This window comes from Carlito syrichta, unplaced genomic scaffold (genome assembly GCF_000164805.1).
Source record: "Carlito syrichta isolate Samal-C Ts95f unplaced genomic scaffold, Tarsius_syrichta-2.0.1 Scaffold315852, whole genome shotgun sequence".
Lineage (NCBI taxonomy): Eukaryota > Metazoa > Chordata > Mammalia > Primates > Tarsiidae > Carlito > Carlito syrichta.
In genome coordinates this window covers 281,301-303,134 of record NW_007259948.1, presented here as the reverse complement: position 1 = coordinate 303,134, position 21,834 = coordinate 281,301, and the positions used below count along the sequence as shown (strand labels likewise).

At 42.7% G+C, this 21,834-nt stretch overlaps 1 protein-coding gene across 2 annotated transcripts in view; it reads left to right on the top strand.

Moving 5' to 3' along the window:
• Window positions 1-21,834, top strand: part of PIK3CB (phosphatidylinositol-4,5-bisphosphate 3-kinase catalytic subunit beta) — an 84,838-nt gene that overhangs the window by 19,204 nt on the left and 43,800 nt on the right. The window contains exons 4-10 of one of the 2 annotated variants that reach the window (XM_008073479.2): window positions 3,045-3,224; window positions 4,737-4,907; window positions 5,789-5,866; window positions 10,601-10,852; window positions 12,989-13,088; window positions 16,231-16,361; window positions 19,307-19,357. In XM_008073479.2, the coding sequence (XP_008071670.2) occupies window positions 3,045-3,224; window positions 4,737-4,907; window positions 5,789-5,866; window positions 10,601-10,852; window positions 12,989-13,088; window positions 16,231-16,361; window positions 19,307-19,357 (963 nt within the window). The remainder of the gene's footprint in view (window positions 1-3,044; window positions 3,225-4,736; window positions 4,908-5,788; window positions 5,867-10,600; window positions 10,853-12,988; window positions 13,089-16,230; window positions 16,362-19,306; window positions 19,358-21,834) is intronic. The other variant, XM_008073478.1, reaches the window with a different exon arrangement.

Sequence of the window (21,834 nt, the reverse complement as noted above, 5' to 3'; positions counted from 1 at the left end):
TCACCTCAGCCTCCCAAAGGCGTGGGATTACAGGCTGAGCCACCGAGCCCGGCTATGGTCTGTTTTTAAAATCTGGCTGTGTGTTTTCTAAAGCTGATTTGTAGACATTCTTGAGGCTTTGGGAGCATTGTAATATGTTCATCCATTGCCCTCCTGAGCCCCTCGTATGAGCTGTGATTGGGTTCTCTCCACGCGTGGCTTCATGTTCATTCTGTTTCGTGTGTTTTGTTTTGCTTTTCATCCTCGGCTTCTGGTCAGTGTTTGGATTTCCTCAGTCGTCGTATGTGTTCATGCGTGTAAGCACACACACAGCGTATCATGTCCGAAATACCGTTGCTGGAACAACGCTGCTCTGTGTATTTCTGCTGGGTGTGTACCTAGAGACAGAATGGGCCCGGTACAGGTGTCCGTTCTAATCCATTCTCATAAATATTGCCTAGCAGCTTTCCAGGTGTGTATATATATGTACCAGTTCACATTCCCACCTGTCGTGTCTTGAGACGTTGGTTTTTCTACCTCTTTGCTAGCGCTTGATACTATCGATCTTTAAATTTACCATTCTCTTTTCCCTTGAATTTTAAATTTTACTTAATGTTTTATTCATTGGAGAGCATTTTACTTCTTCAAATAAGCAAGCTCTTTACTCATTTTCAAGCTGCTCTTAATTCTTGAAACATATTAATGTTACTCTGTAGTCTCTTCCTTCCAAGCCTGGTTCTGCTTTCTGTGTTTTCTCGCAGGTTCTTGCCATCTGATAAGGAAAATGTCATCTGGTTTTGTATTTCTGAAGAGTCAGTGTATGAAAAAGAATGTAGAAAGAAAGCATAGACTCATTTTATGATCTATTAAGGAGCTTGGATTTTATTACAGTTCTATTTGATACAGTAGTTACTAACCTCGTGTACATATTTAATTCCAAATTAAATTAAGTTAAAAATTCTACCTTCACACTAGCTATAAATCAAGAGCCCAAGAACCCCCTGTGGGTGGTGGCTGTTGTTTTCACAGAAAGTTCTTTTGGGTACTACTTTATTTCTTTCTTTATTTTTTGAGCCAGAGTCTCTCTGTCGCCCAGGCTGGAGTGCAGGGTCACACTCACAGCCACCGCAGCCTCGATCTGCTGGGCTCAGGCGATCCTTCCACCTCAACCTTCCAAGTAGCTAGAACTACAGACACATGCCACCATGCCCAGCTAATTTTTTTGATTTATTGTAGAGATGAGGTCTTGCCAAGTATCCCAGGCTGGTCTTGAATCCCTGGGCTCAGTCCTCTCGCCTCGGCCTCCGAAAGTGTTGAGATATGACAGGCGTGAGCCACTGCGCCCAGCTTTGGTACTACTTTAACCAATTATGACCATTTGTATAGTGTTTTAAAGATGTATCTGTCTTTTTGTAGCTTTACTTTTAAGGGCAGATTACTTTCTAAGCTGGGTGAAGGTGGATAGCATGAGAGGTGGATGAGATAAATTACGTTGCTGCTTAAGAGAGAGAGGTAATATCCCTTACATAGGGGAGTGTCACTGGAATGGGGAGAAGGAATGGATCGGAAAACCACGAGCATGTGAGGTCATTGGTTTCTTACTGGGAAGTGAGGGAGGAGATCATTTCAAAACGGTTCCTGGGACCCTGGCTTGTGTGCTTTGATGCATACGGTGCTGCCTTCGTCTGTCTGGGCTGCTGTAAGAAAATACCATAGACTAGGTGGCTTGGAAACAACAGAGACGTATTGCTCACAATACTGGAAGTTGAAACACTAGAGATTAAGGCACCAGCTGATCGAGTGTCCAATTAGGGACCGCTTCCTAGGACATGCATGACCTGTCTTCCTCTTGTGTTCTTACATGGCAGAAGAGGAAACGCTCTGGGATCCCCTTGTCAGGCATGATCTCGTTCATGAGTGAGGGCCTGACCATATCCCAGAATCTTCACTTCCAGATCCCATCATGCAAGGGATGAGGCTTCCATAGGTGAATTTAGGGGAGGGGCCACAAGCGTGCAGGCTGTAGCAGGTACCACCTCAGAGAAAATGCGGGAGAACAAGAAAGAAACAGCTGGGGAAATAGACATGAGAGGCCTCACGAGTTTGGGTTTAAAAAGTTCGAATTTGAGATATCTTACGGAAAAGGGAAGTGAATTGAATTCATTCAGCAGAGAATATTGCAAAATTGGCGTTAGGGTCAATATAGGGAGTTGCCTTGCAGTCAGTTGAGAGTGGCAGCTGGCTGCTTGGGAAGATAGTTGTGTTCTTTTATATATATATATATATGTTCTTTGGTATATGGTCATATGGTGGGAGATCACCTTGCTAGATTATGAGAGGGTTCAGGTGTTAGCTGAACCACTGAGTTTTATGATGAACAGACTTAGTAATGCGTCATCCACCGATATTTTCATTTTTCATTAAACTTTCTGTCATGTGCAGTGGCTCTCACCTGTAATCCCAGCACTTTGAGAGGCCGAGGTGGGAAGGTGGGTTGAGCCCAGGAGTTTGAGACCAACCCGGACCACATAGCGAGACCTTAGTCCCAGCTTCTGGGGCTGAGGTGGTAGGATTGCCTGAGCCTAGGAGGTTGAGGCTGCGGTGAGCTATGATCGTGCCACTGTACTGCAGCTTGGGCGACAGTGAGACTCCAACTCAAAAATAAACAAAAATTTTATATGTTTGTAAAATTGGACACAATTGCTAATTTGTGGTTTGTTGGTATAAAGTATGCTCAAATATAGACTCAATTTGAATAACTAATTTTGAAGAAAAATATTCACTGGAAAATGCATGTGATATTCTACCTGATCGTAACCTTTAGTTAGATACTCATTTTATCTGTGGGAGCTGTGCACAATGAATCCATTAAGATGACTTGCAAATTATCAGAAATCTTAGCACATTTTATGTGGATATTTAGAATATAGAAAACTTGCTGGTATGTAAAATCTAAAAGATGCACTTATGTAAACACTATACACACCTTATTATAGAACGATTGTAACAGTGGTTGTTCAGCACAAGCATTTACTGCCTTTTTCTCCTTCTCCCTTGCTTTTCAGGATGTGTTTAGCTTTCAGGTGTCTCCTAATATGAATCCCCTAAAAATCAATGAGTTGGCGATCCAGAAACGCCTGACTATTCATGGGAAGGAGGAGGACGCCAGCCCCTGCGATTACGTGCTGCAAGTCAGCGGGAGGGTGGAGTACGTCTTTGGCGATCACCCTCTCATTCAGTTCCAGGTGTGTGTGTTGCCTGTCCGTTTCCCAGGGAGGTACACAGATGTGTCTTCAGCTTTTTCTTTTTATTAAATAGATGCCATGCCTATAGTGGAACGTTTGGAATCTGCAGAAAAGTACACAGAATTACATAGTAAACATTCATAATAATACTTAGCTCTGGGATAATCATGGTTAATATTTTGGCACATTTTTGCTGTTTTTCTTTGCAGTTATATATACTTTTATCGTGTGTGTGTGTGTATGTGTATACACATATGTTTGCATTCAGCTTTTGTGAGCATTTCAGTTAGTGTTATGTCATAATAATGCTCTTACAGCATTATGAATTCTTTTCTTTTTTTTTTGGTCGGAGTCTCACTCTGTCACCCAGGCTGGAGTGCAGTAGCTTGCTCATGGCCACCACAACCTCGACCTACTGGGCTCAGGCAATTCTTCCACCTCAGCTTCCAAGTAGCTGGAACCACAGGCATGCACCACCGTACTTGGCTAATTTTTTGATTTATTGTAGAGACGAGGTCTCACCATGTTGCCCAGGCTGGTCTCAAGCCCTCGGGCTCAGGCAGTCCTCTTGCCTCCGCCTCCCAGAGTGCTGGGACGATAGGCATGAGCCATCGCGCCTGGTACATTATGAGCTCTTAACACAGTTTGTTATGGCTGCCTACTGTTTCATCTTGCAGACATATGATTTAAATATGAAATATTCTAGGGGAATCAAAATATTTAAAAACTTGATGAACGGTCACTCATCGAATTGTATAAAAACTTACTTGTAATTATCAGATAACTAAATAACGTACTGTTGTAAATTCATTTGGAAAAAGTGTATTTTTGATGGTTTTGAATTGAGTTATAATACATTGAATCACACTTTGGCTTTATGTAAGACATTGGTCCTTTTGAGGAATGCATTGGATTCCTGTTCAGTGTATTAGAAAGCTCTGGTAATATGATTAACCACCCACTCTTACATGCCTTGAGAGAGACATTCGGTTTCGTGGAAAAAAACCCAGAACATCAGCTGGAATGACCAGCAGATTTTTGCTGGGGAGACAGTTGGCAACACTTGTAGAGCTCTGTTTTGAAAAGTGGCCACTTCAGGGATCCGTGGAAAAATGGGAACCTGCCGCACGTGAGCCACGTATTCACCTTCCTCGCTGGTTGGTTAAAGTATGATTCCGGTGTCAGACAAGTGGATTCATGGCCAGGTCTTACAGATACTGGGTGTGTGTAACTTCGCCTTTCCCAGTTTAATTTCTTTCTTCCGTGAAATCAGTGCAATAAAGATGAGCTGTAGCATATAGTAAGCGTTTCACTCAGTTCTTAGCTACTCGGGCATTCAGTTAACAGAAACTAATTTTTGTGCTGTGATTTTATGTTCTCCTAGCATTGGTATTGAGTAGTTGTTGAAGGGACGCTTTCGCAGTGCGTTTGATGCGGTTGTTCCGCTTGGTTGCATTCTTCTGTGTAAGTGTATGCTTGAAAGCCTATGCCTCCTCTCTCCTGCCTCCGTAGTACATCCGGACCTGCGTGATAAACAGGACCCTGCCCCATTTTATTCTCGTGGAATGCTGCAAGATCAAGAAAATGTACGAACAGGAAATGATTGCCATAGAGGCTGCCATAAACAGAAATGCATCAAACCTTCCTCTCCCATTGCCACCAAAGAAAACACGAGTTATTTCTGTAAGTTTCATATGTGGACCTCGTATGTGAACCTTTGGTAGCCCCAAAAGGCATTTGATTTTGTCAGGTTGTAAGCTCACTTCTCCTTCTGTCGAGAGCAGTGTGTATTTGCCAGTAACCTGTGACAGTTGTTTAAAAAATCGTCTTTCTGGCTACTGTTCTTTTTTTTTTTTTAACTCAAGCTACAAATAAATGCAAATATGCCAATTAGGCTTCTGGTGCTAAAGAGAAATGCCATCAAATTAGAGATTAGGCTTTAAACACAGGCCTTTGGTGAGCAATACAAATAAATAAAAGTCTAATAAAAGACTTAGATGTGCAGGAATAGTTGGATTGCCAGTATATTGTATTTCTGTCGGCTTAACCCTGTTGGTGTTTTTGGCATAATATTCCTGTCTTCTTAATATTGAATACTTTCATCAATCTTTTGATCCACTAGAGAGATCTTACTATTAAACATATATAAACGACACTGTTTTTTCCAAAATGTAATATATTTGTATAAAACAAATCCCAAGTTTATCTTCACTTTTTAGCTAGTTATCCTTGACAGATTTTATATTTAGCTGCTCCCGGATATCTTGATATTAATAGAAATGGTCAGCTCTGGCTTTATTCAAAACTTTCAATACTGCTTGTTGGTGCTTTTTAGTTCAGTGATATCCCTCTGAGTGGTGGAAGGCTGCCAGTGTTTTGCCCTGAAAGCCAAGTGCTGGGAGTTGTCATGCCTGATTTCCCACATGTGCCTTTCAGTTGTTAGCTCGGGGCTCTGTTTTCATGGTTTCGCCAACAGACATGAGAACCAATAAAACAATTTCATTGCTAGCATAGAGTATTCACTTCTGTTATTAAAATACTCTATTTATTTCATTCTTTTGCAGCACATTTGGGAAAATAACAACCCTTTCCAAGTTGTCTTGGTTAAGGGAAATAAACTTAACACAGAAGAAGCTGTAAAAGTGAGTACTTGCTAAGATTTGAGTTTTCATGTCCTTCATTATTTGAATAACTGATATGCTCAAAAATGTCACATTGGAGAGTAAACTTTACCCACGTGGCGATTTATTTTAAGACTTGACAATTTCTGTTTTAAAGTTTTCTTTGCATAGTAAGAGATCTACTGGAAAGATTGACATTATTTTTCCACCATACATTATTTAGAAGAAATTGTGTTAGTACAAGAATTCAGCAAGTGAAATCTAAGCAAAAATGATTGCATGGTACTGTGTGAACTCGTTCTCCTCTCAGCCTTGCTCAGTGCAGTCTGTCTCCTCTTTCAGCCGTTTTTTTTTTTCTTTAGACTTGCTGAGCACAGGGAAAGTGTAATATCATTTCCTGGAAGAAAATAGATGCCTGGGTTACGGATTGCAAGCTATTCACATGTGGGGATTTATTGCTCAATCCCATACTGTTAAATAAAGACCACCAAAGCGTTTTCTCTCAAAGAGTAAAGCATTCATAGTCCCTGTTTTGCGGGGTAGGAAGTTGAGTAGTTTTGCTACCCAAGCAGGAGATTTGTATTGTTTAAAATGTGTGTCGGTAAGAGGACATATTCCAAGTCCCCTTGCCAAAAATTATCAATGGCTTGCTCCTATATGTGGCCATTAAAGATTTTGGAGGAGAGCAAAAATGGTGGTTACCAGGGATTGGGGGATTGGGGAAATAGAAAGGTACATGTCCAAGGATACAAAAACACGGATCTTGCACGAATGATTCTAGAGAGCTCATGTACAGCATGAGGATTATAGTTAATGATATTGTATATAGGAAGGTTGCATAGATAGGCATATGCATAATTTTACAACCAGCTTTATTTGCTTAATATTTGTTTATTGAGTTGGAGTCTCATTCACACCCAGACCAGAGCGTAGTGGCATCCTCACAGCTCACTGCAGTCTCAGTCCTCTGGGCTTAGGCGACCCTCCCTTCTTGGCCTCCCAAGTTGCTGGGACTATGGGCATGCACCACTACTCCCAGCTAACTTTTTTGATTTTTTGTAGAGTTGAGGTCTCACTATGTGCCCAGACTGGCCTGGAACTTCTGGGCTCAAGCAATCCTCCCTCCTTGGCCTCCCAAAGTGCTGGGATTACAGGCGTAAGTCACTGCACCTGGCTTAATAATATTTATAATACGTCTTGGACAGCAAGTTAGTAAATATTCAGTAGGGTTCCTTGGAGATTTCATTCTTTTTGTATTTTCTGAGCTAGGGTTTCACTCTGTTGTCAGTTGTCAGTTATTATCCTCATTCAAAACAGACCCAATGAACTGAGGTTGCTCGAGGTTCTAATAACTGTCTGAGAAAGCTGTGTTCTTTTTTTTTTTTTTTAAAGTTGGAGTCTCACTCTGTCGCCCAGACCGGAGTGCAGTGGCCGCTCCCGGCCACCGCAGCCTCGACCTACTGGGCTCCGGTGATCCTTCCGCCTCGGCTTCTGAGGAGCAGGAATTACAGGCACGCGCTACCATGCCCGGCTGATTTTTTGATTTATTGTAGAGATGAGGTCTCGCCAAGTTGCCCAGGCAGGTCTCGAACCTGCAGGCTCAGGCAATCCACTCACCTCAGCCTCCCAAAGGTGTGGGATTACAGGCTGAGCCACTGAACCCGGCTGAAAGCTGTGTTCTTAACTCCACAGAACCAGTTCTCTCTGTTAACCAATGTCAGTATCCTACAGAGCATCCTGGAAACTTCCATGAGTTTCATTTAAATGGATGGAACCAGATATTAAGTATATCATGTTATGCTGAATTTTTGGTAATGTGTGTAAAACCATTTTTTTAGCCTTGAAAGACTTCTCTAGAGTTGATACAGAGATGCTGCAGACTTTGATGGTGGATTTGTTTCTTTGTTGCCTAGGAAAAATTACTTGCTGTATGGTTCTTATGGGCAACTAAAATTTTAGTTAAAAAATAATTAGGAGTATGAGAAATGAAGTGTGTGTTCTCTTATTCTTATTCTATCTAGTAGTCTCTCTTTGCTGTTAAAAAATACTGTCCTGATGTCTGTTTCTCATAATTTGGATACTAGAATATAGCATATCCAATGGATATACAGTACTGTTGTGTATTGCCATCTCTGTAATTTTCCTTAGTTTATTGCCTTAAAAGTAAAAATGAAAGTCCTCAGACTCTTTGACTAATTTCTGGGAACACAAGGAGTATCATTTTAATTAGTTTAGAGACATGATTGGTTAAGGGTATGACTATCCTAAAACCTCCGGTTTAAAGATAGGGAATGTTTGTTTTTAAAAATAATACCAAAATAATCATTTATATTTTCATTCATACTCTCATTAAATTTAGTGAGTCTTGTACTGCCTGTGGGCATTTTGGTGTTAGGTCTATACATGAGGCCTTAAATTTAGAGCATCCAGCCATTTTATGATACTTTCTGAAATGTTAATTTAAAAATATTTTAAGATAATGTTATAAAATCAAATCAAATGTCTTTGAAGGGGACAAGAAGTCACCAATAGTCCTGCCATCCACTATAAACTACTTTTATGTGTATTCTTGTCTTCACAAGGTGTCAGTGTGAACATACTTTTATAGTATTTTGTGTTACTGCATTGTACATTGAAGATTACATCGTAAGTCAGGTTCATCCTTTGCACACAATGTAGGTTTCATGATGGAGGGAAAGTAGGAGACGCAGAGGTGCTTGAGTCGAGGCTGGTGCCGTCCTTGCTGTGGAAGAGAACACAGGGATGGCGGTGGGTTAACCTCTAGGGAAGACGTGGGTTCAAGCTTGATACGGGGGAGCCGTGCAGTGGTATGTCGGCTGGAGAACACTTTTCCAGGGCAGAGGAGTGAAGGAGCCAGGTCTAAGCACTTACAAAGCTGGAGCAGCACGGGCCAGGAGAGTCTGGGAGGAGGAATTCCCCTTTTTCTGAAGCTGAAGGAATCGAGGGGCGGGCAGGGAGTGGGGTGTTCAGACACAGATTCCTAGTGACCTGAGGGTTAAGTGTCTTTGATATCCCTAAACCCCGATTACTTTCATCTTTACCGTGTTACAGTAGTCCATCTGTGTTTGGAGTAACAAGTTTTCCTCTTTTAGCTTAAAATGTTTTCAGAGAAAAATTTCAAACGGTGCAATCATGTAGAGAGAATAAACAGTATAATGAGCCTCTGAAAACCCATCACTCAGCTCCAACAGTTATCCCTGTAACACTTTAATAATTTTTCTTTAGCTTTTATGCATTTAAAAACACTTAATCTTTAATGCTTCTGTATTTTACTGGACTTCCAGAAAACGAATACTGTTCATTAAGCAAGCCATTTTTTATCAGTTATGATGTCCCTGCCCTACTCGCCTGTAGTTTCATTTATATAAGTATAACATAGTTTTAATTATTGTAATAGGTGTTAAACCCATGTAACTATAATGTATTATAAGGCTTTTATTGATAAGCTTTTCTAAAAATGAAAGACAAACCTGCATAATCCACAAATGTATTTATTTAGTTCGTAAATATTTACTGAGTAAGGCTGTGTGCTTTGTTACATCTGAATAAATTGGTATAGAAACTTTTTGATTTTACAGTTATATCATTGGGTCAGTATCTGGTCCACTATTGGTTTTTGTTTTTGTTGTTGTTTTCGATTTCTTTAGTCGGGGTCTCACTCTATTGCCCAGGCTGGAGTGCAGTGGCACGATCAGCGCTCACCGCAGCTTCAACCTCCTGGGCTCAGGCTGTCTTTCTGCCTCAGTCTCTTGAATAGCTGGGACCACAGGTGCATTCCACCACACCTGGCCAACCTTGTGGTTTTTCTGTGGAGACGAGGTCTCACTCTGTTGTCCAGGCTGGTCCCGAACTCCTGGGGTCAAGCAGTCCTCCTCCCTCGGCCTCCCAAGTGCTGGGATTATAGACATGAACTACTGCCCCGACCTCCACCACTGTTTTTAGCTCTGCTTCTCACGCTTAAATTGGTGACAATCGGGTCGTGTCTTTTTTAAACTATACAAATGACTGAACACAATCTTCTGAGACATTTCACGTATGCCCTGCATCGCTCTAGACCCGGGCCTCTAGGAGAATGTGAAGGCCAGTGATAGTCATCGATGTGGAGGACATCTCTTTAGTTGTCTCTTGTCGCAGCGGCAGAGTCACAGCTTATTTAGAAACGCGGACTGCTTCTCATCCATCCATTCTTCCCTAACTGCACAGAGGAACAGGACGAGGTCTTGAGGAAGTGGAGCCAGTTGGTGTGAGTGCATGGTGGTGTGCTTGTATGTGTGGTCTTGGTTCCTTTGGACCTGGTTAACCATCGGGACCCTGGTGTTTGGACCCGTTTAACCCATCAGGGACCTTGGCATCTGGACCCAGTTAACCATCAGGACCCTGACGTTTGGACCTGGTGAACTGTCAGGACCCCCCAGTGTTTAGACCTAGTTAACCGTCGGGACCCAGCATTTGGGACTGGCTAACTGTCAAGACCCTGGCCTTTGGACCCGGTTAACCATCTGGACCCTGGCGTTGGTACATGCATGTGACTTTGTAGTTGTTCTGCTTACCCCATGAAGCACGGGCCACACTAGCCGTAGCGTGTTGCACCGTGTTCTGATCAGCCACTGCCTGGTGGGTCTGTGAACAGACAGGGTTTCTGGAAGCCGCTGTGCCTCTTCCCTCTACAAGGTGGAGGTGTTTTAGCGGCACCGTGTTCATGCTTTTGTGTTTGTTTTTTCTCCTTCACCACAGGTTCATGTCAGGGCTGGTCTTTTTCATGGTACCGAGCTCCTGTGTAAAACCATCGTAAGCTCAGAGATATCAGGGAAAAATGATCACATTTGGAACGAACCACTGGAATTTGATATTAACACATGTGACTTACCCAGAATGGCTCGGTTATGTCTTGCTGTTTATGCAGTTTTGGATAAAGTAAAAACGAAGAAATCAACGAAAACTATTAATCCCTCTAAATATCAGACCATCAGAAAAGCTGGAAAAGTGGTAATCATATACTAACTTTTGAAGATTGTTTTATATAGTGGCATAACTTTAAGACTGTTCAAAATGATTCAATAATATAAGTTAAGTTATATCATGTAACTTTGGTTCCTAAGAACTGGTTGTAAGACAGTAAGTCTCCATGTTTATGTCTTGTTCGTTCATTTTCTTTTGGCAAATTTATTTTGGTTTTTTTTGAACTGGGATCTCATTCAGTCGCCCAGACTGGAGTGCAGGCCATGGCTCACTGCAGCCTTGACCTCCTGGGCTCAGGTGATCCTTCTGCCTCAGCTTCCTGAGTGACTGAGACTGCAGGCGTGTGCTACCATGCCCAGTTAATTTTTTTGATATTTTTTTTTGTAGAGATGCTATGTTACCTAGGCTGGTCTCCAACTCCTGGGCTCAAGCAGTCCTCTTGCCTTGGCCTCCCAAATTGCTGAGATTACAGGCATAAGCCACCGTGCCAGCCTTTGGCACCAACCTTTGGCAAATTTATTTTGTAAGTATTTTGTTACAAATGTAATAATTTTATGAAGATGTGGATCAAAAAGAATGAAGCCATTTTAAAAATTACAGTTCTGTCTGGGCTCGGTGGCTTAGTCTTTAATCCTAGCACTTTGGGAGACCGAGGCGAGTGGATTGCCTGAGCCCGTAGGTTTGAGACCAACTGGGGCAAACTGGCAAGACCTCGTCTCTACGATAAATAAAAATTAGCCGGGTATGGTAGTGTGCTCCTGTAGTTCCAGCTACTTGGAAGGCTGAGGCGGAAGGATCACTGGAGCCCAGGAGGTCGACACTGGGGTGGCCATAAGTGTGCCACTGCACTCTAGCCTAGGCTAGAGAGTGAGACTCCAACTCAAAAAAAAAAAAAAAAAGTTGCAATTCTGCAGTCCCTCAACTGAAATTTCATGGGCCAGATTTGTCTGAGAATTCAGAATTTTTGTGATGTACCTCACTCAACACACCTTGTGTATCTGAGACATAAATGTGTGATCAAACACATTAGTATTTGTAGTGAAATATATGAATATTCACACTAGAGGTCATACATAAAAACCATGTTTAGTTTTATGTCTCTGCTGGCCATGTTTTGCTGTCATGTGAGTTACAAACAGAACTTTGGTTTCCAGAGCTTCTTGTATTTTGAAATTAAGGATATAGAATGGTAGACCTGTTATCATACTCTCATATTCCATTCTATATTTATCTTTATTCTTTGAGTCACGGCTCACCATAGCTTCGATCTCCTGGGCTCAGGTAATACCCTGCCTCAGCCTCCTGAGCTTGGAGTTCAGGTGTGTGCCACCATACCCAGCTAATTTCTTATTGTTTTAATTTTTTTTAGAGATGAGGTGTCACTATGTTACCCAGGCTGGTCTCAAACTCCTGGGCTCAAGCAGTCCTCCTGCCTCAGCCTCCCAAAGTGTTGGGATGATAGGTGTGAGCCACTGCGCCTGGCATATTTTATACTTTTAGTCCAGTGTTTACATTTTCTTCTTCTTTGAAAACTTTTTGAGAGTATGGGGTCATGAACTTTATGTTTTTAAAGCCTAGTTATTGTATTTGTGTATATGAATTTGTGTCTTTTTATTCTTAACATGAATGTAGGCATTTTCTCTGGTTATCATAATACTTCTGAAAATAAATTTTCACAGGAGGGCTAGTGCTTTTTCCTTTCCCTGATATAGAGTTCTCCACGCTTTTGATTATTTACAAAAAATTGTTTTTTCGATACCATCCCATCAGCTCAGTGCCTCCTTTTCAGAGATAGATTTTGCAATACCCAGATACATAGCCTCCTCCCACACAAAACTTGAGTAGAGTGAACGCCTTTAAAACATGTGTACTGATATTAGATTACATATATTTTCTTGAATCATTAAAAAACTCCTTGTCCCTTTTGAAGACAATCGTAAATATTTCAATTTATGAATATGCTATTAATGAGCTTCGAGGGTTCTTGCTAACCATCATAAAGATGCTGAACATTTTTCCATGTACAACTTGTCCTCATCTGGGATGATTATTTTGGAAGTCATCTAGTACTTCTGAGAACTAACATTTTTGAAACAAAGGCCATGAGCGTGTTTACACCCTGAGAGTCATCACAGCATATTTACACAGCGGCATCTTTTCCAGCAGCATTACCCCGTGGCCTGGGTAAATACGATGGTCTTTGACTTTAAAGGACAGTTGAGATCCGGAGACATCATATTGCACAGCTGGTCTTCATTTCCAGGTAAGGCTGATGTCCTGAGTGTTAGAGTAACTGACTCTTGCATGTGGACTTGTCGATGCTCCTTGATGAGTGACCACTCTTTCAGTGTAGTAAATGAGCGATTGTGTGTCTTTCTTATTTATTCTTAAGCAGGCCTACATAAATTGTTATAATGTGTCATAAAATGATTTGTTTGGGGGTATATTTCTTCTTTGGTTTAAAAATTGGTCTATATTTTAAATGGTTGTGCTTCATACAAGCACTGTGTGTCACAATTGTGTTCCTAACAAGGTCATTCTCATATTATTAACGAAATGTCCATTTAGCACACTACAGATTGTCTAGTCTGGCCCTGGGACATAGCTTTTAAGTTTTGCAATGAGCAGCATTCTCTTTGAATCTTATTCCATTGAGTATGCCTTGCCTTAGACACTTTACTGTTACAGTTTTCGAGGCGCTCTCCTGAGGAATACTGTCTTGCTGCTCGTTGTGAATGGTCTTCACTGGGGGAAGACACGTTCGCTGAAACAGGAGAAATAGTGAAAGCACTTTCTCTTTAGTTGGGTCCCGCCTGAACTGTGAGGTCAGGGGAGCCTTTCCTGCGCCCTTGGTTTCCCAAACAGGACTCAAAATACCCTCAACCAATGAAGGAGATGATTTGGTTCCCACTTTTACAGATGAGGAAAGTGAAGCTTGGAGAAGACAAGTTATTCAGTCTTAGTTGATTGCTTCAAGCCCAAGAGGTGCATGAAAGCCTGCTCTTTCCCCAGAGATGGAGTTTTTAGTGTAAACCTTGTATTATAATAGTGGTTTCCTTTTTTTCCTCCCATCTTCATTTTTCTTCATATATTGTGAACTTATTTGAATCTTAATTATTTTGTGTGTAACAGACATTTTAAAACGTTTATATGCTAGCAGCTGCTACCTAAAACATTATTTTTGGATAATCAGTTACTTATTGACATATTTATAAACTCTTCACAATCTAGTATTTTATTGGTGTGTATATTCTTCTGTTTCTATGCTCTCCTGCCTGTACCTCTAGTAATTTTCACTAATCATGTTATTCCCCAAATATAGGAGAGCTGTATATGTCTGACACATTTCTTATAAAGAACTGTATTTTCATAATAGAGAATACATAATGCATTTTAGCGTTATGCTTTCTTAAAAAGCTTAATCTAGATTCAGACGAGTTTTCCAGAATCAGCAAGCAACTTGACTGGCATTTTTAGTGCAAGTGACCTTTTTTTGTGGTGTTAACTTGGCATACCATGAACCTGACTTCTCTGAGATGCTGTGTGATGGCTGGGCACAGTGGCTCCCGTCTGTAGTCCCAGCACTTTGGGTGGCTGGGTGGGAGGAGGGCTTGAGGCCCGGAGTTCCAGACCAGCTTGGGCAACACAGCGAGACACTGCTTCCATTTTTTAAAAAGTGATGAGAAATAACACAGTGAGCTCTGCATATATCAGCTCTCGAGTTGTCACATTTAATCCTGTAAGGCTAAGCGAGAAACAGAGGAGCTACAGATGGCCTGTCATCTAGAGCCCCTGGGTCGTCGTAACAACATACAGAGTCACGCGTGTGGGTTCGCTTCTTTCTGCGCTTCCTCATGTATGTGCTAGGCACCCCACGCGTGGATTCCTGCTTTCTCCGGCGCTGACGCGAAACAGCCCGTTCCTTGCAGTGTTCTGCTCCTGCTTCTCTTCGCCTTACTGTCTACCCAGAGAGCGGCTTCCTTCTTCTTTCTCAAGCAGAATTGAAAATCCTTGCAGGTGTATGTCTGCAGTACATTTCCAGGAGTGGGTGACTTGAGTCAAAGGATAAGCAGATTTGTAACTCTAGAGAGAATACAAGTTCCTCTCTGGCAGGGATTGTGCCTATCTGTACTCTCTGTGTGTAGCATATGAGTCCCTTCTTTGTGATCACTTTTTACCAAGGTCACCTCTATGCGTTAGGAGCTAAGTATTCAGATGCTACCTTTGACCTCAGATAGATTGCGTTTGATAGGCCAAATAAGTTTAATGCTACTAGAAAGCCAACTGTGGGATTATAAACTATAGCAGTGTACTGATAGGAGTTCAGCCAGGACTGGTGGTGAGCGCCTGTAGTCCCACCTACTTGGGAGACTGAGGCAGGAGGGTCACTGGAGCCTAGGAGATTGAGTCCAGGCCGGGCAACACAGCAAGACCCTGTCTATAAAATTAAGTCAGAGTTGCTTCCATTTAGGTGAAAATTGAATTTATTAGATGTGAAAATATTAAACAAGATGAGCAAAGGATTAAGGAGCTAAAATTTGTAGTGTTTTATTAAGATTTCCTAGCTTTGAGAGGTAATTCTGAGGGTGCAGCCTTTATGGACATTAGGCCTAGACAGAATGGACTTTATATTTTTTTCTTTAGGAGGTACGAAAATCAGCATAAGAAAAATTATTTTGAAGAGGGGAGTGTTCTTTCATCTTGAGTTTCTTATTTGTGAAATGCGCAAGTTACTTAATTGAACCCCAGGGTTTTCTGACTGCTCTGAATTCTGAGGTCCCGTGCACAGTTCTGCGACTGGACCGTGTTTAGGGAGGTGGGGGAGAGGAAGCCATGCCCCGAAGGGAGCAGGGTTGGCGACGGAAGAGGGGGGCTTGAATGGAGCCTCTCAGAGGCCACCGAGCAGCACAGAGCAGTGTTTGGTCAGCAGCTGCGGCTAGTAAAGGTGCACTAGCAGCAGACTGGCTAAGAGGAGCGTATTGATGACCATCAGAATATCAGTCTGTGTATTATAACGACCAGGACCGAATTACGTGCAATCAAGAGGTCCATAAACAGTGGTAAAATTGCCCTTCCTGTGGGCCACTTGATTTTGATGGGGGAAGGACAGTTCCAATGAAGTTTTTTCAAGATTGAAAATACTGAGCATGTTTGAAGAAAGAGCCGAAGTAGCCATTCATTTTTGTTAACTTCCTCGTTTTAAAGATGTGTGCACACTCACACTGAAATTTTGTTCCAAGGATTAACAGAAAATTAGAGGCTTGCTGATATAATTGTCTGCCAAGCTTCCTTAGCGGACACCCCTTTTAAGTCATTTTCATGGGAGGAAATACATTACAGGGTCTTTTTTAAAGTTTAGTTTCAAAGATATTTTCTTAAGAATCAAAATTATCTGCATGTTTTAGATGAACTCGAGGAAATGTTGAACCCCATGGGGACCGTTCAGACAAACCCGTACACTGAGAATGCCACGGCTCTGCACGTGAAGTTTCCAGAGAGTAAGAAGCAGCCTTATTGCTACCCTCCCTTCGACAAGGTAAGCCAGTTATCTAGAGAGCCACCACACAGGGGGAAGTGACTGTTCCTGTATCGGGATGAGCATGTGTCTGTTTCTCTCCCAAAACTTCCCATGCGCTGACAGCTGTGTTCAGTGGAGGGACCACGGGACAGGCCCCCTCACCTATTAGTCCTGGCTGCATCACTGACCAGACGAAACACCGCACCTCTGGAGTTCCGGCCCCTTGTAGAAACTAAGAAAACCATAATTGTTCTAAGGTTTTCGAACTTAAAGGGCTGACGTGTATTCATATGTAATGCCAAACAAACAAAATATTCAGTGAAGCATGCCCGGTATGTTGGTTCAGAGGCTCCAGATATAATACTGCTGTGTTAGAGTTGATGTTTAAAGAGCAGTTGACTTTTGTTGAATGTTACTATTAAATGGGCTTCCTAAGGTAGTTATTTTGTAGCATCTATAGCAAGGATTTCCGTTTTAAGTACATTTTCCTAGTATGCAAACTGTGTGTCTTGGGGATAAAGAGATTATCTGGTGGGGGCTAAATCAGAGCTGTGTCAATTTGCATGCTAAGAGGGCTGAGCTGTTGTGTGTTTTATCATTGGGCTTGGCATGGTGTTGATTTTTTTGGTTGTTTGTTACAAGAGATGGAGTCTCCTCTGCCTGGGTTACAGTGGTATGACTACAGCTTGCCGCAGCCTGGAATTACTGAGCTCCAGCCTCCTCTTGTCTCAGTCTCCTGAGTAGCTGGAGTTGCAGGCATATGCCACCACGCCCAGCTAGTTTTTCATATTTTTTTAGAGACAGGATCTTGCTGTGTTGCCCAGGCTGACCTTGAACTTCTAGCCTCAAGTGATCCTCCTGCCTCTGCCTCCCAAGTGGCTGAGGTTACAGGCGCTAGCCACTGCACTTGGCTGGTATTACTATTACTATTACTATCACTGTCACTATCACTATTTTAGAGATGGGGTCTCACTCTGTCACCCAGGCTGAAGTGCAGTGGTATGAACATAGCTCACTGTAGACTCAAACTCCTGGCCTCATGTGACCCTGCTGACTTAGCTTCCTGAGTAACTGGGACTACAGGCGCACACCACCACAACTGGTCATCGAAAAATTTTTTTGTAGAGATAGGTTCTTGCTATATTGCCCAGACTGGTCTCAAACTCCTGACCTCAAGCAATCCTCGTGCCTCGTCTTCCCAAAGTGCTGAGATTACAGGCATGAGCCACCACGCTTAGCCACAAGTGTTGATTTTTATGAGGAAATCTTTGAACAAATTATCAGAAAATGAACAAGAAAATTTTTTAATTTCCTTAATCCAGTTGAGAACAAGCTACCTTTAAAGATTTCTGTTATACTAAATATTTACATTAATGCAACTATAAACTTTATTGCATTTTAATGTTCAGCACTGCCAGACCTGTATAGAGATTTTTTTAAAGTATTATGCACATTAAATTTATGTAACTCAATGTTTCATCCTTAGCTTTTATTTTTATTGAATTTTATCTACCTAAGAAGTAACTTTTTAAGTTCTTTAAAATATTTTTCTGAACAGTAATTTACAATCAAAGTAAATTTTCTGCTTGTTAATAATAGAAATCCCAAATATGGCAAGAACTATATACCTTAGTGTACTTTTATTAGAAAAAGCTGCATTTTGACTAATTCAGTACCTTCATGAGTGTGTTTAGTTCTTCCTTAGACAGAAATTTCTCTTTAAGCCATAGCCACTTGTGATACATTGAATAGTCCTAGCTATGATTATTATCATGTTCAGTTACGATGTGTGTTGACCAATCAGTTACAGTTTCTTTTGGATCAAATGAAATGGGTTTTTTTAAGCATCTTTACAAATATAGCATCCCATGCAAATATAAGTATTTGTAATCTAATAATTCAAGAGAAGCTTTATTTCCCCATTGCTTCAGTCATCTGCCAGAGGTCATTAAATTTCCTTTTGTCTTTCTGATTCCTTAGAGCATCTGTGTGAAGATCAATTTGGGATAGAAGTTTTAGTCTTTAAATATGTGTAAGCCAAGCCCAGTGGCCTGCATTCCCAGCTAATTGCAAGGCTGAGGTGGGAAGACTGCTTGAGCCCAGAAGTTTGAGGTCAGCCTGGGCAACATAGCAAGACCTCATCTCAGAACAAACAAACAAAATTGTATAAATATGTTTTTACTTGTTTCCTCTCATTGTTCAAGTTAGACATGGCTATTATAAAATAAATAATACAGATGTAAAAAGTGAAGGTTTCCCCAAGTCCTGTTCTTTTTATTTAATGTTTATTGCTGCAGTCACTCGTGTATGTTTAGCTTTCACGTTAATTTTATGGTTATTGCTTAACGCAAGTAACCATAATCTCCTTGTATTATTACAGCAACCCTGTGGCGTGGGATGGCAATGAACACATTTTACACATGAGAGTGCAGATCACTTACTTATTTGGATTGCACCATCCAGTCCCTGGCTCTGTGTCTTTACTCATGTGTCTCCTGTTGGACAAGTGGGTTTCCATCTTGGTCGTGAGAACGAGGGCCCCCTGTGAACTTAATGGATTTTAAAAATGTGCTTAGACTTCCTCTTGTCATTATGTCTACTTTTGGTATATGTTAACTGACAAAAAGTGAAAAAAAGCTTATTTTACACTTAGTAACTTACATGCATTTGCATTCTGTTAACAGAATGCATTGACCGGTATTTCAGAAAAAGTTTGGCAGATGTAAGCAAGCCGCTGCTTATTTTTTCTGCAGACAGCTCTGGTGTTCTTTCCCTTAGAGCGATGCTGTGGCTTCCCTGTTGCTGAGAGTTCGAGACACTTGGGAAGTACCACTTTGCATTTAAGATTCATGTTTCCATCGAACGCGTAGAAGTTCCCGATCCTTTAAGTACAAGTATAATAGCTTACACCTAAAATACTACAAATATGAAAGCCAAGATTGATTTAAACATTTTTCCAACAGATTATTGAAAAGGCAGCTGAGATTGCAAGCAGTGACAGTGCCAACGTGTCGGTAAGTGCCGAGAGTTTTCAGTGGCCTTTTCTTTTTAGAGTCATGCACATTTCCAGGAAACTTCATCTCCTTTTGGGTCACAAACTCCAGACCGCACAATTTGTGAGCTGGTGAGTACACACCTGCTGGAATTTTGTTAACTGACAGCCCCGTGTGTAGGCGACGTGTGTTCAGCGGGCAGCCTTGTTCCGCTGCGGGTGCAGGTCGTCTGAGGGGTGCTGAGGCCTCTCGTAGGGTAGCAGCACAGTCTCCCTGAATGTCACCCAGCTGAGTGGGAGGGCTGTGTCTCCCTCACGTGACACAGTGGTGTGATGGCTGCAGTGCAGGGTCTCAAGCTCCATCTGTCCTAGCGATCCACCGTGTTTCACGCCTGGTTTCTGTGTCACGGTGTGATATTGCGGCCTCAGCTTTCTACTTTACACTCTGGCCAGCAGGTACAGGGAAAATGAGATTTGGGGCCACGCCCTATCCTCTTTGGGGCTTTGTCAACATGTCATTTCTGTTCACACCTCCTTGGCCAGTCTCTTGTGGCCGTGTCTAACTTCAAGTGCACCTGGAAGATGCATTCTGTGGCTGGGTAGTCGATCGTGTGCTTGACTGATAGGCGATTCTAGAACTAAATGGAGAAGTAGGGAGTGGACATCCAGGGACAAAAGGCCTCTGCTGCATTCGCTGTTCTCGTTGTTTCCATCAGATGCCACCAAATGGGTTACCTTGTGGATTGGGGTTACTGTATATATATGTCTACCATCTGTGCTTTTTAGTTTTTTGTCTCTAGTATTTTGGGGGTTTTTTTTGAGTCAGGGCCTAACAGTTACCCAGGCTGGAGTGTAGTGACACACTTCTGACCACAACAGCCTTGACCTGCTGGACTCAGGTGATCCTCCCACCTCAGTCTCCCAACTAGCTGTAACCACAGGTAGACACCACACACCTGGCTATGAGCCACAGCACCGGCCCTGGACTCTAATTTGACCTTGTTGAACTCGAATCTCACATTCTTTTGCCACCAAGTCACAGCTTTTGAGTGTCTTGAGTGAAGCTGAGCTACCCACAGCCCAGCAGCGATGCGTGGCTCAGAGGGAGAGCAGACAGGTGTGCGTGTTCCTCTCATCCTCCCAGATTCAAAGCCCGGTTTCCTTTGGCTGTCAGAGAGATGTCTGGCCCGGCCTGTCTTCTGCTTTGCCATCAGCGTCTTAAAGCCTCTCCTGGTTTCCCAGTGCAAGTCCGCTACTGCCACTTTCTTGCCAGTGTCGTCAGGCATAAACTGCTGTTTGAACTTGAATGCTCGACCCCAGGAGAGAGGGTCCTAGTGCCAGGCTCCTGGTCTTTCTGGTTTAGAAAAGCTCTGGCCCTCCTGGGACCACAGCAACCAAACACTTCTTGCCTCTGCTTTTTTTCTCCAGAGTTTTGTGTTATAAGAATTGCTGGAGACAGTTCCAGACGATTATTTAATTTGTGAGTTCTAATAGCCTGACTTGCATGTGTGGTCAGATTGAAATTTGCACGGACAGTGGCTGAGGCAGGTGTGTCGCCCCGTGCCTTGACTGTGCGCACAGACGTGAGGGTGGTCCGGCATCTCTGGGAGGGAGGGTTCATTAAAAAAAAAAGAAGCAGCACAACTTCAAAAACATAGACCAAGAATGCCGAGGGAAGTTTCTTGGAGGTGTCGGCTTGTCCGGGTGTTGGTGTGAGTTCAGGAGGTGACCGCCACGTCAGGGGGCCTTGTCCATGTGTCTCGCCCCCCCCAATCAGGCCTCATGCTGCCCCTGGCCTGAGGGGAGTAAGTTGGCCCCACGGCCTCAGTTCCGAGCTCGTGCCCTGCCTCAATCGGGGGGTGCCATGGACACTGAGCGCCAGTCTTCCTGCCGGGCCGGGTCGTTTGTATTCTTTTCTCAGAAGAGGTTCTCCCTCTGCCCCTGGGCTGGAACCCAGTGGCCCCGCCGTGGCCGACGGCAGCCCCGTACTCCGGGGCCCCCACCCTCAGCCTCCAGGGTGCCGGGGCTCATAGGCACGGCCCACCACACCTGGCTGAGCTGCGCTCTGCCCAGGTTTGTCTTTTATTAGGTACGTCATGCAGCTGATAAATTGTGGACCCACAAATGAATGTTTCTTTGTGTCATCCAGTCCACTCTCCTCCCTGGAGCTAACTGTAGTTGGTTTAGTTTGCAGCTACCAGTCCTGGCTGTATGGTGAATTCCGTGCTCCCACCCTTTTGAGTAAATGAAGTCATTATACATGGTTTCTCCTTTTTCGTCTAAGGCATGTTGTCAGTCTTGTCATGTTAGGATCAATGGGTCTGCTTCACTTTTGAAACCTTCTTAGCATTCCAGAGCGTTAATTATTCGTTTCCATTACTTATTAAACTTACATGCTCCTCTTGAGGGGTGTTTTGCTTATTTCCAATTTCTCTCTGTTCAAAACGGGCCACAGTTACTTGTTTCCTTTCCTCTCCCTCCCTCCCTTCCTCCCCCCCT